Raw genomic sequence first — 15,129 nt, forward strand, 5'->3', positions numbered from 1 at the left:
CAATAAAACAAGATTTTGCATCTTCAAAGCATGTTGTGTAAATCAAATGATACAAACCTACCAAAAATCTATTTTAATTGCAGATTGTAAGTCAACAAAATAGGAAAAATGCCAAGGGGGTGAATACTTTCGCATGCCACTGTATGTGTGTGGTGGGCGGGGTGACGGCACTGGTGTCCGGTGTGTGTGTGTGTGTGTGTGTGTGCATGCGTGCACTGAGGCAAAGCGGCAGTGGGACACTCACTGAGCAGGATAATGATGCAGAGCAGGATGGCGATGATCGCGCCCGTGCCCAGCCCTGCAGCGACAATGTGCTGCTGGTCGGTGCAGTCCCCGTTGTGGTCACACTGACACACCTTGACCCGCAGGTAGGATGTGTTGGACATGGGCAGGTTGCCAGAGTCAGTGATGATGATAGGGATCTCGTAGATGCCGCTTTCCAGGAAACCGATCTTCAGGCTCAACTGGGCAAAGTCACCTGGGGGAGGGAGGGAGTGGGGGATGATGAGAGCGGGAGGGAGGGAGACGTAAAGGAAGAGAAAGAGAGAGAAATAGAAAAATGTTACTTCATGACAAAAAACGAAATAACACAAAACAACACTAACCTTAACCTCTACATAACAAATCCAAGTGCAACTATTTCATCTCTGAACTTATCTATATTGAGTATACAAATGAGATAATCAACTTATTACTACTGGGAAAAAAGCTGAACAGAACAGCATAACTTCCTGTACCTGGACGTTGCCAGCATATGTCATCCAAAACATGGTCAGGATTTATATTTATCATTTTATAAACCCACTGATGACCTTTTGATAATGGCGCTTAGGCTAAACTCCCCCAGCTCCTACTAACCATTTGGCTGTTATCCTATTAAGATATTTATTCACTATGGTTTACACTCACAACATCTAACCACTAGCAACGCACAACAAATGAGTCATTCCTCTTTTTTTGTGTTGGCATAATTAGCATAATCAATTAGTGAGCTGCTTGATAAAGCGAAGGCCTGCTACTAATCTCTTTTATAGTACATTGTCTACATTAAGGTCATGTGAGGAACCCACACTGAGAACACTGTCTACTGTTATAGGTCACTGCACCTGACCCTATGGAAAGCCTGAAACCACATGTCAACCCATGGACATGAAGCCTATACAGTACTGCCTCTATGCCAGTGCCAAGCACATACAGTCCCAAACCCTATTATCACCATCCAAATAACTAGGGCCACACGGTGGTTCTCCATTTTCACTGGCAGTTAATTGATGAATGACATTTATTGGCCAGAATGGCTCTTGGTGACCCAGGTCTAAATCGGTCTCTGATTACATGGGAAGAATGAAAACCAGAAGTACTGCCGACCTACAGGCCCAGGTATATTGATTAGCCCTCATTTTGTTATTGTTGTGTCTTACCACTGAGCCGTGTGATGGTCCAGTTTCTCTGTATGTCTGAGGGCCTGTTAGCCAGCTCGAATGCGAAGGGTCCGGCATTGGGGCTGAGGTCTCCGTCTAGTGCTGTGATGTTGAAGCCGTTGGGCTCAGGTTTCTCACACATCTCAGTCTCCTGGGGGTAGACGTGGGGCGCGTTGTCATTTATGTCCAGCAGGAAGATCTGCAGGGTGCCTGTACCGCTCGCTGGGGGGATGCCTGGACGGGACAACACACACACACAGACAGACAGAGACACACGCACGCACACACGTACATTGATAAAAATATAGATTTTAATAAATCAACATAACCATAAGGGGAAATATATAAAGAAGTGATCTGCCTCATTTTAATGCATGATGTCTCACTGCACTGTGGTAATGCATAAAGTCCTTATCCTGAGCCTGGTGCTTGGTGGTAAACTAGGGCATAGAGGAGCAGCAGCAGCCACCCTGCAGGGACAGGACCCCTCCAGATGGGGGGAGGGCAGAGGGTCTGGGTGTGTGATCTGAAGAGAGTGTGTCTTCCTGACGAAGGGGGAGGCCACGGGGTGAGAATACTAAAGCAGACAGACAGAGAAGAGCCTACTGTCGTTGCCTTAGCCCCGGAGCCCCAGAGCCTCAGCTCCTCTATGTATTCATGGGGCTAAGAGGCTTTTTTGCCATTCAGGCCACGCTCAAAGGAGCTAGTCATCCAATCCTAACCTATTAATGCTGAGAAAACTCTATATTGGGTGAGTTTAAGCCTATTGGCCTGTGCTGTGCTCCGTGGAACAGGCTAAACCCGAACAGAGGTAAATCCAGTCAGGGAAGGAGAGAGGAGAGAGGTGAACACGTCCACAGTGTGTCTGTTTAGTCTGGGCTGGCTCGGAAACAATTCCTTCAACAGGGTGGCTTTTGCTACATTGATGTCAGGGACAATGTTAACCTTGAACAAGGTAGCTGGGTTTGACATTTTTGCTTGCTAAAAACAACATTCTCCTAGGTTACTTGTGGGAAGCAGATATTAGAGCCTGATGGCTAGGCTACGTACCGCTGTCAGAGGCCAGGAAGGTGGCGCTGTACATGTTGTCCTTCACGTAGGGCGATTCACGGTCCAGGACGGCGATGGTTGTGATGTGCCCGGTGTTAGGGTCGATTCTCAGCCAGTTGGCTGGGTCTGAGAGCCTGGTGTATCTGAGAATACAAAGGACGAGTCAAAAGAGAACCATTGCGCTCTCCCACAAGCTTGATTGGTGCGTAAAACCCGCAAATTCAGACAAACAAAAAGGTGTAATGGGTCTGCACTCAAAAATATGTCACATAAAGCTTACTTCCTGATTCTACTTTTTAAAATGATTTTCACTGCATCAGGTTTCACAGCCTTCTTCAGTGTGTACATTTACAGAGGACGAGGAAAGCTTACAGAAGATACAAGACAACCTTACATGTTAGTTTTTCTCTCATGCAGACATGTAAATGTAAGGCTAAAGGTGTTGAATGTTCAGTAAAAGGGAATGTTTTCATTGACGTAATGCTAGTCAGTGCTTTGAGCAAACTGTATGAAAAATTCTGCATGAATACAGCTATTTAGTGTCATTACTACCTAATGGTCTGCTGCATGAATCTATCAGGGTCCTGTGCTGTGAAGGTGGTTAGTGCTGATTCTGGTTGCATCCCCTCCTCAAGTTTGATGAGTTTGGGGTTGGGTTCAAAGTTAGGGCTCTCGTTGACATCGATGACCCTGATGGAGACCGTGGCGGTGGACTGGCGAGGGGAGTGGATGCCCCGGGCGAGGGACACCTCGTTCACCGCTACCACTGTCAATACATACGTCCTGCTGATCTCATAGTCGATTGGCTGTAGGGAGGAAACCAACAGTATATAAGTGTACTGTATGTTTCATTGAGTGTAAGAGAATGGATGGATAAAGTATTTATTCTGTTTTTCTTGATCAGTAAAATATTAGTATTAATATTAGTATCTAATGCCATAAGACAAAGAGCCCAGGAGAAGTCAACTAGGAGCTACTGTAGCTAGTTCTACAACTGTTGACCAATTAGTCTTCAATTGCTATACACACACACACACACACACACGCACGCACACACACACACACACACACACACACACACACACACACACACACACACACACACACACACACACACACACACACACACACACACACACACACACACACACACACACACACACACACACACACACACACAGAGAGTTAAATAAAACAGCTGACATGCACCTTTGCTCTCTCTGCTATACGTAGATAACTCCTATAGCTTGCAAACATAGAAGGCATTATAAACTATTAATTTAATCTTTAAGAGCTGTCTTCGCTATTCATGGTCAGTGACCCCTAGGGGGGCCCCCATGGGGGGGTGGATTGAGTCTGAGGGGGTAGCAGCCAGTCTCACCTTGACAACAGTTACCAGGCCCTCGTTAGTGGTGGGGTCGGTTGGCACGGAGAACCTGCCGGTGGGGTCGCCCCCGGTGATCTTGTAGACAGTGTTCCAGGCTGGCGTGTTGGGCTGGTCTTTGTCTGTCACCGTTAGGTTGGCCACGATGACATTCACCCGGTTCTCAGGCACCTCTCCAAAGAACTGCATGAATAAAAGATGGGGGATGGGACAGAGAGCAGTTAGAGAGCAGTTAGACATACTGCTGCGCCAGTGGAAAACACAGGCTCTGTGCTCCAGCACTACACTCCCGACATTTCAGGTAAATAAATGTCCACAGCAACTTATCATGTTATCTTCACCATCTCGGTCTGATAGAAAAACAATGCACTTACATTACACAGAGGGGAAGCATCTCTCACAAATACATTCAGCACCTTTCTCTGCTCTCTTCTCCTCTGCTCTCGCTCATCTCCTCTCTTTGTCTGCCTGATGTACTTAGGATGTCAGAACTTACATGTGTCAACATCTGCAAGCAAGGCTGAGTGTGTACTGTGTGTGGGTTAAGTACATATAGACAGTGTGACAGTGCTATGACTGTAACACACCGTGTGGTGTAGTACATGGATGTGAAGCTGTGTTCTTTCTCACCGTCTCTGCAGTGAACTCCGGTGGGTTGTCATTGATGTCCGTGACTTTGATGACGGCGGTGGCAGTGTTGGAGAGACCGTACATGGGGTTGCCCTCCATGTCTGTGGCCTGGATGATCAACGTGTACTGAGGCACTTTCTGCAAGAAGAATAACATGTTGGAAAATAATTAACTATGTATACGAATAACACCTAAACCCTTGTGTTGAGCCTTACGTGTAGGTTGAATCTTACATAAACCAAACTAATGATCATTTTCAATTTCTCTAAATTATTAAGTTAAATTTCTCTTATCCTAACAAACTAATATCTGACAAACCACAAAGAGGAGGTTGAGGAATCCCAGTTATTCTCACAATGATCAAGTCTACATCATTTCCCTGTGGAGAGAGAAAGGATTTATAGAAGTCTGCTTGCTGTGGGAGTTCAACACTTCCACATTTCCACTATGTGTAGCATCATGGTGCATGATGGGTAATCCTACTGTAATAAATTACTCCCTTCACATTAAAAGCCACTCAAGTGACTAGGTAATGAGAATTGGGCAAATTACTTTCACGGTGGCAACTGCGGTACATATAACAGCTATAACAGAGGCCACAGGGGTGAACTTGATATAGCAGGCCAGCTAGCCAGATTGCCCTCGCCAGAATTGCACCAACTGGCTTTGTTTCCCCACCTCAACTTATATATTTATTTTGCCACTTCCATCCAGTATAAGCAAGACCATCGCCATGCAATTAAATAGGAGAGTGTTACCATTAGCAACGGGGAGAAAAATAAACATTTATCTGCTCAATGATGCATGTTGCCTCCTTGTTAGAGGCAATAAGTATGAAGTGGGCGAGGAGTCCATTTCTGGGCTCCGTTGGTAAAATGGTAATCAGTCATGCTTAGCGAGCTTAATTAGTTTTGAGACACAGTGAAGATTATCATCAGCAAAAACAACCCAAAACTACACTGTTCTGTTTGTTTTCAAATCTGTATCTGCAATCCACAGCTCATTTAGGTAAACAAAGGAAAGGATATCTTGACTTATGCATGTTAGAGGAGTGGTGTGCAGCAAAGGAGGCGCACACATGAATTAATGTGATTAATGGCTCTGATACTGGGACTGTAACCTTAATGCTACTGCATTGGGGGTTTAATAGGCACACATATGCGCGTGCACACGCATACACAAACTCCTGTATTGCGTACCTCTCTGTCCAGGCCGGCTGCGACGGTAATGATGCCTCCTGTCTTATTGTTGATGGTGAACATGTTGGATGTCGGGCTCTCAGGATTCTGGGATACAATCTTGTAGCGCAGCATCCCATTGGCTGTTTTGGGGTCATCTTTGTCAACAGACGTTACCGTCATAACAAAGGTCCCTGAGTGATGACAAAACAGACAGAAGATGCAAATAGGGGATTTAACAAGGGTTTTTAAAACAGTATGACCTTGTTTTATTTCAGTACTGCATGTAATTTACCTACAGTCATTAAACTACTTCCATTTTATGAGGATCCATTGACTACTATGGAGCACAGACAAAACATAGCCCCCAAAAAACTTTGGCTTTGTCTGAAATGTTGACAAAGCACTTCCACAAGAGAATACATTCTATTGGCAGAGATCTTATCCATATCGAACAGCAGCAAAATTAACAAAATGATTACCCCCTGTGATTAATCAATGCTGTTTTATCTACTGATAGCTTAGTGGCCCCGAAGGCCAGAGGATAGGAAGGCTGGGAGGTTGGTCTAGGCCACTACCTGGTTTAGAGCCCTCAGGGATCGTGCCGTTCCATATCTGATGGATGAACTCTGGCCGGTTGTCGTTCATGTCAATCACATTGATTACAATGTCGATGGGGCTCTCTACTTGGTTACCATTCAGATCCACAGCATGGGCTCTCAGCTGTAGGGAGACACCAGAGAGATATCAGCACTCAGCTGACTGTGGTGGACACATGCATACATATGCATGCAAGAACCAAACAATAAACATTCAGCAAAAACACTTAAATTTGCCTGAGCAGAACTTTGGCATTGCAATGGCTCTCTTACTTCAGCTATTTCCAATTATAGAAAAAAAATAAACCCAGAAATGTGCATTTCAATAATGTTAATGCTTGTTTGTTCACAGTGCAGCGCTTCCAGCGATGCCTGCTCCATTATACCTTCATTACAAACCTGCAATTTATTGTTTTTTTCTGTCTGCCCACTGTCTAATACAAGTCTCACCCTGACTACCAAGGGACCTTGAGCACATGCCAGTCAACCTCCTGGAGTATACTGACAATGTATTAGCCAAAGAGGACACATACCTCTGGATAAAGAATGCTTAATGCTTGGTACACTGTTTAGAAACCTTTTACTGTAACTGTTCAGCATGTCTGCTGTTTCTCCTGTTCACTGAACTGCACAAGGCCAAGCTTCTCTCTCTCTATCACCTAAAGTGAATGCACATCACTTTAGGTGGTGCTGAACCAAAGAAAGCTTGGGATGAATAAGACCCGCATACACTATTGCTCTACCTTCCCGTTATTTGCCTAGAAAATAACAATGTTTTGATCCAAAGTGGATCTTGACTTTGTCAGTATGCGTGGTCCTAATCATCTCCTCTCTCTCACGTAGACCCATGTGTGTGTGTATGAGACTTACATGGAAGTTGGAAATGTGTTCTCTATCCAGGGGTTTCATGACGGACAGCTCTCCAGAGATGGGGTGGATGATGAAGATGCCAGTGGGCGGCTGGTCAGCTCCTGGTCCAGTCACACTGTACCTCAGGGAGCGGTTCTTGTCATTGTCCGACCGGATCTGTTTCAGAACCCAAAAGTACGTTGGTCAATGATCAATAATCAATTGTGGGTATATAAACTGTTCGGTGTTGGTGTGTCACCCCGCGCTAGAGTCCCGTTGGTGAGTGGTACAGACAGATCTTCCTCCCTTGCGTGTGTGTATGTGTCTAAACTATATGTGAGTGTGATGTATTTGAGCCTCTGTGTCTTCCCTGGCCTGTCTATCTCTACCCATAAGCCTTGGTATCCATGGTGTGTCTGGATGGTGCCTGGTGCCTCTCCGTTGTGTCATCCATTAAACTCAGCCCCCTAATGCTTCTGGATTAAATATAATACACACAGACAGTATATACTGGACTTAGCACTATGTCAGGAACCAGTAAGCTTATGTTGAGAAAGGATATACTTCTTAACTGACATGAGAAGGATAGCCAGTCCTCCATCATTCATATCCACCCACCCCTTGCCCCTTGAGCACATGATAAAGTGAGGATAATATCTCAACAGGAAACCTGAGGGAAACAAGCCACTGGAGGGCTCTTTGTCCTTTTCACTCTCATCTCTAAAGCTACATAATAGCAGGGACATTCATAGTGACGGCTTGCCTGACTGGGAGAGGGAAATCAGATACTTTAGCACAAGCACTTGACCTTTCAGGACGTGGAGTCAATATGGTGGTGGATTGAGTGATAATGCTGGTAGAACAGAAATGAGCGGTCCAAAATCTGCTGCTGCTCCATAGAACCATGAAGCTCAGAATAAGGGTACCGTCTCCTTTCAGGTTGTGGATAACCGGTGTGTGCGTGTGTGTGCGTGTGCGTGTGTGTGTGTGTGTGCTTGTGCGTGTGCGTGTGTGTGTGTGTGTGTGCGTGCCTATGTGTGTGGCATCTTACCCGGACCAGGTCCTGGGGGAACTCTCCTCTGGAGTTCTCTGGGACGTTGATTGGGGGGATTACCCAGTCCCTTTTCATGCGTTTGAGCTGGCCCACAGAGCTGCTGTCTGTCTGCCGCGATGGGAACCAGATCTCCTGGAGACCCTGGGACAGAGCTGGGGGAGCTGGGATATCTTGGACCTGGAGGAGAGAAATAACATCTGTTTACCAACTTGACACATGTAAAAACCAATGGCTTTAGGTAGACCTTTTATACAGTAGCCAGAAGACAAATTATCTTTACCTACCAATGAAGTTATGGAAATAATTCAAGAGAATGCAAATTATTGACAGCCTAAAATAGTTTTTGGTAATATCATTTTGCATGCTTTGTTAATATCAAACGTTTACATGCTTTGCAAGAATAATGATTTCCTTAATAATCGTGTTTACATGGACACATCTGAAATCAGGCTACCTGATAGGAGTGATAAATGCAGAAAATCAGCAATCAAAATAAACTTGGGCATAAAATCAAATCAAATCAAATTTGATTTGTCACATACACATGGTTAGCAGATGTTAATGCGAGTGTAGCGAAATGCTTGTGCTTCTAGTTCCGACAATGCAGTAATAACAAGTAATCTAACTAACAATTCCAAAACTACTGTCTTGTACACAGTGTAAGGGGATAAAGAATATGTACATAAGGATATATGAATGAGTGATGGTACAGAGCAGCATAGGCAAGATACAGTAGATGGTATCGGGTACAGTATGTACAAATGAGATGAGTATGTAAACAAAGTGGCATAGTATAGTATAAAGTGGCTAGTGATACATGTATTACATAAGGATACCGTCGATGATATAGAGTACAGTATATACGTATGCGTATGAGATGAATAATGTAGGGTAAGTAACATTTATATAAGGTAGCATTGTAAGAGGGAGGCTCGCTCGGCTAGTGCTAGAACGTGCACAGATCAAATACACAGCTTGAATTTAGATTAAGGTGTTTACATTTCCTAATTCTTCCAAAGATTGCTCAGAAAACCAGGTGTTTTAATCGGCGTATGCTGACTTCGATTATGACCTTAGGCCGATTAAGATGTTTACATAACTAAAGCTATACTCGACCTACTGCCATAATCAGTTTAATATCGAATTATTAGTGTGCATGTAAACATACTCATTGAACTATACCAGCTAGAGGACCCAACATAGGAGGGGGAGGCTTTTTGATGTGGTCATATTATATTTTAGGATCCATATCGTTTTTGAGAATTCAGTGAAGGCTAACATTGCCTTCATACACGTGATGATGTTTTTGAACAACCTCTCATTCCAGGGCTCTCTTCTCCATGGCTGGGAATGAGAGGAGTGTTTGAGATTCTTTGTCGAGGATAGTACTTTATCCCCTCAGTTAGCTTGAAATCACAGACCTCCTCTCATGTCCTGATAAAAGCATGCACGCACACACAGGCACACACACACAAACAGGCACACACACACACAAACAGGCACACGCACGCACACGCACGCACACACACACACACACACACACACACACACACACACACACACACACACACACACACACACACACACACACACACATACACACACACACACACACACACACACATATACACACACACACACACACACACACACACACGCACACACACGCACACACACACACAGGCTTCTAAAATGGATGTGCCATCCTCCCTTGGCTGTAATGAAAGTGATTTGAAACAAAGCAGGATGGTACCTGCAAGCCAGACTCTATATAGCCAGATGGCTCCATTTGCCTTCGCTGTTCCACAGAGAGAGAGACTGTTGGGAGTGAGACCCAAGTAGCGCCAGAGAAGTCACAATAACCTTGAATGCCCGATAGAAAATGTAAACAAGACGCTGGCAAACTTAGGTAGAACAGTCATCCTGTAGAACAGTCATCCTGTAGAACAGTCACGCTTCAGAAAGTCCCTTCCGTCTGTAATTACTGATCGTCAATTTGTTACACAATATCCAAAGCACTAAAACTAACCTAAAGGCACAGTCTGTGCAAACAGCCAAATTAATTACAGTTTTGCCACGTTACAACACGAGCCCCATCCCACGCAGCCTCACCATGCACGCAGCCCCTCCCTGACCATCTGCGGAGATGTCGGAGCGCTTCCACTAATCATGTTTGAAATCCGATTATGCTGCTTTCACACATTTGAAATGCAGAGAGGCAAGCGGACAGATAGCGGGGAACATGCATCAGAAATATCTATTACCCTATTAAACCAAAGGAGAGAGTGAGAGCGGTAATTATTTCTGACCTGGCGGCTGGAATGATGAATGGTGTGGAGGGTTTGCTTAGCAGTCTCAGCCCCAGCACAGTCACATCTATCTATCTCTGGAGAGTACTGGAAGTCTCTCTGCCCCCTACATCCTCTGACTGCTAGACTACACTTCAGTATCCCTGAGAGCTTGGGAGTGTTTGTGTACTGTGTGTGAGAGAGATTGTGGCGTTGTGTGTGTGTGTGTGTGTGTGTGTGTGTGTGTGTGTGTGTGTGTGTGTGTGTGTGTGTGTGTGTGTGTGTGTGCGTGCGTGCGTGCGTGTGTGTCTATAGACAAGTACAAAATCGCCCTCTCTAAAGCCTAGGGTAGGTCTTGGTTTTCAGCCTGACTCTTGTGGTGATGTTTATGCTGATGGTCGTGGTGGTTGGGAAAGTCACCCTAGGCTTTAGATAGGGCGATTTTGTACTTGTCTATAGCCACACACACAGATAGATAGATATATGTGCTGGGGCTGAGACTGCTAAGCCAATCATTACTTTTTCATTGATTAAAACATTCCCCTAGGGCCGATGCGTTCGCAGTGTTTGCTAATATAGCATCTAACCGCTGATGTGATTATGGATCACATGATGATAATTCATGACAATCATTGCATTGGAGAGAGAACCACATAACCACACCAGTGTTTCCCCTATATTAATTTAACAATGGCGGGCCGCTGCTGCTAAATTGTGACCAGCTCTTCTGAAGAAACATGATGTATTTGGTAAAACATTTCAGGGTCGACTTAAACGACTAAAACCAGATATAAAGTATGAAAAAATTATAATAGAGCTATATACCGTAGTTTTATAAGTTATTATTTGGGTATGATTATTATTAACATAATAAATGTTCCTTTTGTTCCATAAAGATTATTTTTTATATCCAAAATACCTCCATTTGGTTGGCGCGTTATGTTCAGTAATCCACAGGAAAGAGCGGTCACCATGGGGCAGACGAAAATTCCAAATAGCATCCGTAAGGTTCGTAGAAACATGTCAAACGTTTTTTATAATCAAACCTCAAAGGTTGTTTTTACAATATATAATCAATAATATTTCAACTGGACTGTAGCTTCTTCAATAGGAGAGAGAGAGAAAATGTCTGCTCCATTCTGTTGGCACATGCAAAACGCTGCTGGCACCCAGCCATCCAATGATGCGATGTTATCTTTCTCACTCATTTTTCAAAATAAAAGCCTGAAACTATGTCTAAAGACTGTTCACACCATGTGGAAGCCATAGGAAAATGATTCTGGTTGATATCCATTTAAATGGAGAAAAGGCAGGCAATGGAACAGAGAGCTTTCAGGAAAAACAGCACTTCCGGGTTGGATTTTCCTCAGGTTTTCGCCTGCAATATCAGTTCTGTTATACTCACAGACAATATTTTGACAGTTTTGGAAACTTTAGAGTGTTTTCTATCCTAATCTGCATATTCTAGATTCTTGGCCTGAGAAATAGGCAGTTTCATTTGGGTACTCTTTTCATCCAAGCATCAAAATGCTGCCCCCTACACTCAACAGGTTAAACTTCACTAAACTTTTTAGAGTGTTCCCTGTTAGTTAACACAATCAACGTTTCACTTTACTGTGGCAATGGTGATCAAATCAACTCAATATTAGCCACTTTCAATGCAACATACCGAAACAAAACAAACTATGCAAGAGATTTTGTTGTAGGCAGAATGCATTGGAGTAGGATTCTATTGCATTGACACGCACCACACAGCTCTTACTCTACAGAGACCGTGCGGCATAACCAATCAGAGCTGCAGGAGGCCTATATGCAAATAGATCATATATGGACCTGTGCCATTTACTTTGACCTGGACAGTGTTTACAGCAGGAGAAGCATTTGTTTTGAGATCAAAGCGAGAGCTACATGTAGCCACATGTGCACATTTTGTTCATATCCTTTGGTAGTTAGTGAGTCATTACCCCAGTTATAGATCATTTGTAGTCATCAATAGGGGAGGGATTGCTTCCTACAAGAGCACAAAACATGTACATTTCTAGACGTCTTTCAAAAGCAAGTCAGATAAAAAGCTTTTGTATGTCTTAAAGGGGCAATGTTGAATTTTGAGACGCTTAAATAAGCTAAATAGCCAATAGGCAGAGGGTAGCATCATTTGTCTGATTCTCTGTAATAATGGTATGGGAATAATTATGCATTTTATTTCGTGTTTTCTTGCATTCAACATCACCACCATTTTCAGTCACCTCTTTGTCAATTGTTTTTGATGATAGGACACTCTGGTATGCCTAGATTATGATTAAATAGCTACAGTAGCCTACATGGCAACTGTTAAAACTGTAACTTAAAGCGGGTACAGCCTCAGTGTTCACAGTAAACACCCGCTGGAAGTTGCAGAGAATTTTCTCAATGTTCGAGTTTGCGCTCAGCAGACCTGCAATTTGCTCAGTGATGAGAAAAATTAGAGGGAACATTGATTACTACCATAATCATCCAGGCCAAATTAACAACTGTCCATACAATCACATAGAAAACAACACAAACATCTAGGGTCAATCAGAGTCTTCTAAAATGGACATGATTACCCATGATGGTCTTCCTATTTCTATTTAAAAGCTACTGTGGCCAAGCCCCTTGTTTATCTGGCCTGGACAAGTGTACATTTCTCTTTAAATGAGCGACACGTGTGACTAATGGTGTCATTAAAATCACATACCTGCAGGAGTCACTGTGGTAAATGAGCATCAGCGCCCTAACAATGCTGTTTTCAAAACTCTCACTAAATCATACCCTGTATAAGTTTAATTTGAAACCACAAAACACTGCTGCTGCTGCTGTTGGCCCACTGCACTCACACCAATTTGACATAACTGTAAAAATGTGTGTTTAATCTGGAGGCTTATAAAAGAATGCACTCGCCTTTTATGTGATGTTTCAGAGAGGTGCTTTTGAAATGGGCTGCTTGTGCAGCTAATTTGTTCTGTATATGACTGGAGGAAAAGACTATGTCTTTTCAGATAGTGTCTTTGTTGAACAAAGAGACTCATTGTGATGTACTTAAGAGGCATTCATTAACAATAACAGTCCACAATGTATGAAGATCAGACCTAAAAATTGGAGAGAGAGCGAGAGAGAGAGAGAGCGAGAGAGAGAGCGAGACAGAGAGTTTAAATGTGAGTCTGTGCACTCTAGCCAATTAACACCATTCCAGCTAGTGAGAGAGAAAGACTTTCACAGGTTATGACCATTGAACTGAACAGAAACACATAATCCAGGACTGAGAATGAGGCTAGAAATACAAACACGGCCGTTTGAGCCTTGTTTCTCCTCATATCCCTGTTCTCTCTCTCAATTACACACTTGATTACATAACCACATCACACGGCCTCCCTCATCTACAGAACGTTGACTGAATGGCAGGATCTTTGAAGCTGAGAGACAGATGCTCCCTGTTCTCTGAATCACCACTAGGGGTGCACTGCAATGCACTCCCCTCTGGTTGGATGACAAAGATACAGCCATAAACATCGCCGCTACCGCCACAAGGAAGCTGATTGAAATCAGTCTTTATGAGGAGCTATTCTGCATCTGTTGTGTGTGGCGCCGCTACTCACTGACCGCGTTGAGTATATGATTGTGCTCCCCTTCAAATTGACACATTACGTTTTAATTAGCGAGCATCCATCCCAGTCTCCCGGAACACCTGCTACAATTTAGGGAACAAATCATCTGTGAATGCTCCGGCACGGCTAATAAGAGGAAGGAATTAGATGCAAGGGCAGAATTGGAATTGGAACATTCCACATTCCACAATGCTACCCGAAGTCACAAATAATCAAGAAACATAAGAGAGAGAGAGGAGAGGGTGGAAAGGAGAGAGGATGTGTGCAGAGGTGTTGGACGTACCTGTTGGCTCTGGCCTATAGGGGGCGTTAATCTCACTTGGGTCTGCCATTGCTGCTGATTGGTCTCGTCCCTGGCCACGATCACTAGGGGCACCGCCCGGAGGGTGGACACGGTGAATGGCCTGAGGGCGTAGACCACCCCGTCAGCCTCTATACGGAAGTCGGACGGGTTACTGCACTCGAACTGCACCAGTCCACCTTGGCCGCAGTTCACAAACTTCACTGTAAGAGAGAGAGGGAGAGAAGAGACAGAACATGAGATTGAATCTGAGGCAACCAGGGAGAGAGACAGAAAGACAGTGAGTAGACACTCAGACAGACAGACGGACATCCAGATAGACAGGGACCCTCCTCCCACACCACTCCCAGACTGTGTGGTATAGTCCACAAAGCCTCCAATTCCTCCTAAAACTCATACATAATGTATTTCAAGCTGTGCCCCAAAAGTATTGTTTAAAACTGTTGCAGTAGAAAGAGAGAAGGAGAAACTGAGTGAAAAAAAATAAAAAGAAAGAAAGCAAAAGGAAAATGATAAACCCCTGAAGGGCACTTGCTCAATCAAAACGAATATATCTAAAATACCAAAACATTGTTTTTTAAACTGATGTGCCAATTAGACTGTGGCTAAATGAACTGTTGTGTCTGGGTAAATAGAAGCACCAGATTAAATAAATAAGAGAGGAATCATTTACATAGGATCCAGACTTTTTTCTTATTACTTTTAGCTCAAGACGTTGCATGCCAGCTTCAACCCAATAACAAACACGGATG

The 15,129-nt window shown here is 43.9% G+C and overlaps 1 protein-coding gene across 1 annotated transcript in view; it reads right to left on the bottom strand.

Annotated features, from left to right (window-relative positions):
* The window catches only part of LOC139387447 (cadherin-2-like), a 111,529-nt gene that overhangs the window by 30,121 nt on the left and 66,279 nt on the right, over positions 1-15,129 (bottom strand). Inside the window, exons 3-13 of the mRNA XM_071133630.1 lie at positions 14,360-14,580; positions 8,163-8,342; positions 7,133-7,288; positions 6,242-6,386; positions 5,685-5,857; positions 4,486-4,623; positions 3,853-4,038; positions 3,024-3,277; positions 2,472-2,614; positions 1,422-1,655; positions 245-478 (exon numbers count right to left, since the gene is read on the bottom strand). Of these exons, the coding sequence (XP_070989731.1) occupies positions 245-478; positions 1,422-1,655; positions 2,472-2,614; positions 3,024-3,277; positions 3,853-4,038; positions 4,486-4,623; positions 5,685-5,857; positions 6,242-6,386; positions 7,133-7,288; positions 8,163-8,342; positions 14,360-14,580 (2,064 nt within the window). The remainder of the gene's footprint in view (positions 1-244; positions 479-1,421; positions 1,656-2,471; positions 2,615-3,023; positions 3,278-3,852; positions 4,039-4,485; positions 4,624-5,684; positions 5,858-6,241; positions 6,387-7,132; positions 7,289-8,162; positions 8,343-14,359; positions 14,581-15,129) is intronic.

Source organism: Oncorhynchus clarkii, chromosome 28, assembly GCF_045791955.1.
Source record: "Oncorhynchus clarkii lewisi isolate Uvic-CL-2024 chromosome 28, UVic_Ocla_1.0, whole genome shotgun sequence".
Classification (NCBI taxonomy): domain Eukaryota; kingdom Metazoa; phylum Chordata; class Actinopteri; order Salmoniformes; family Salmonidae; genus Oncorhynchus; species Oncorhynchus clarkii.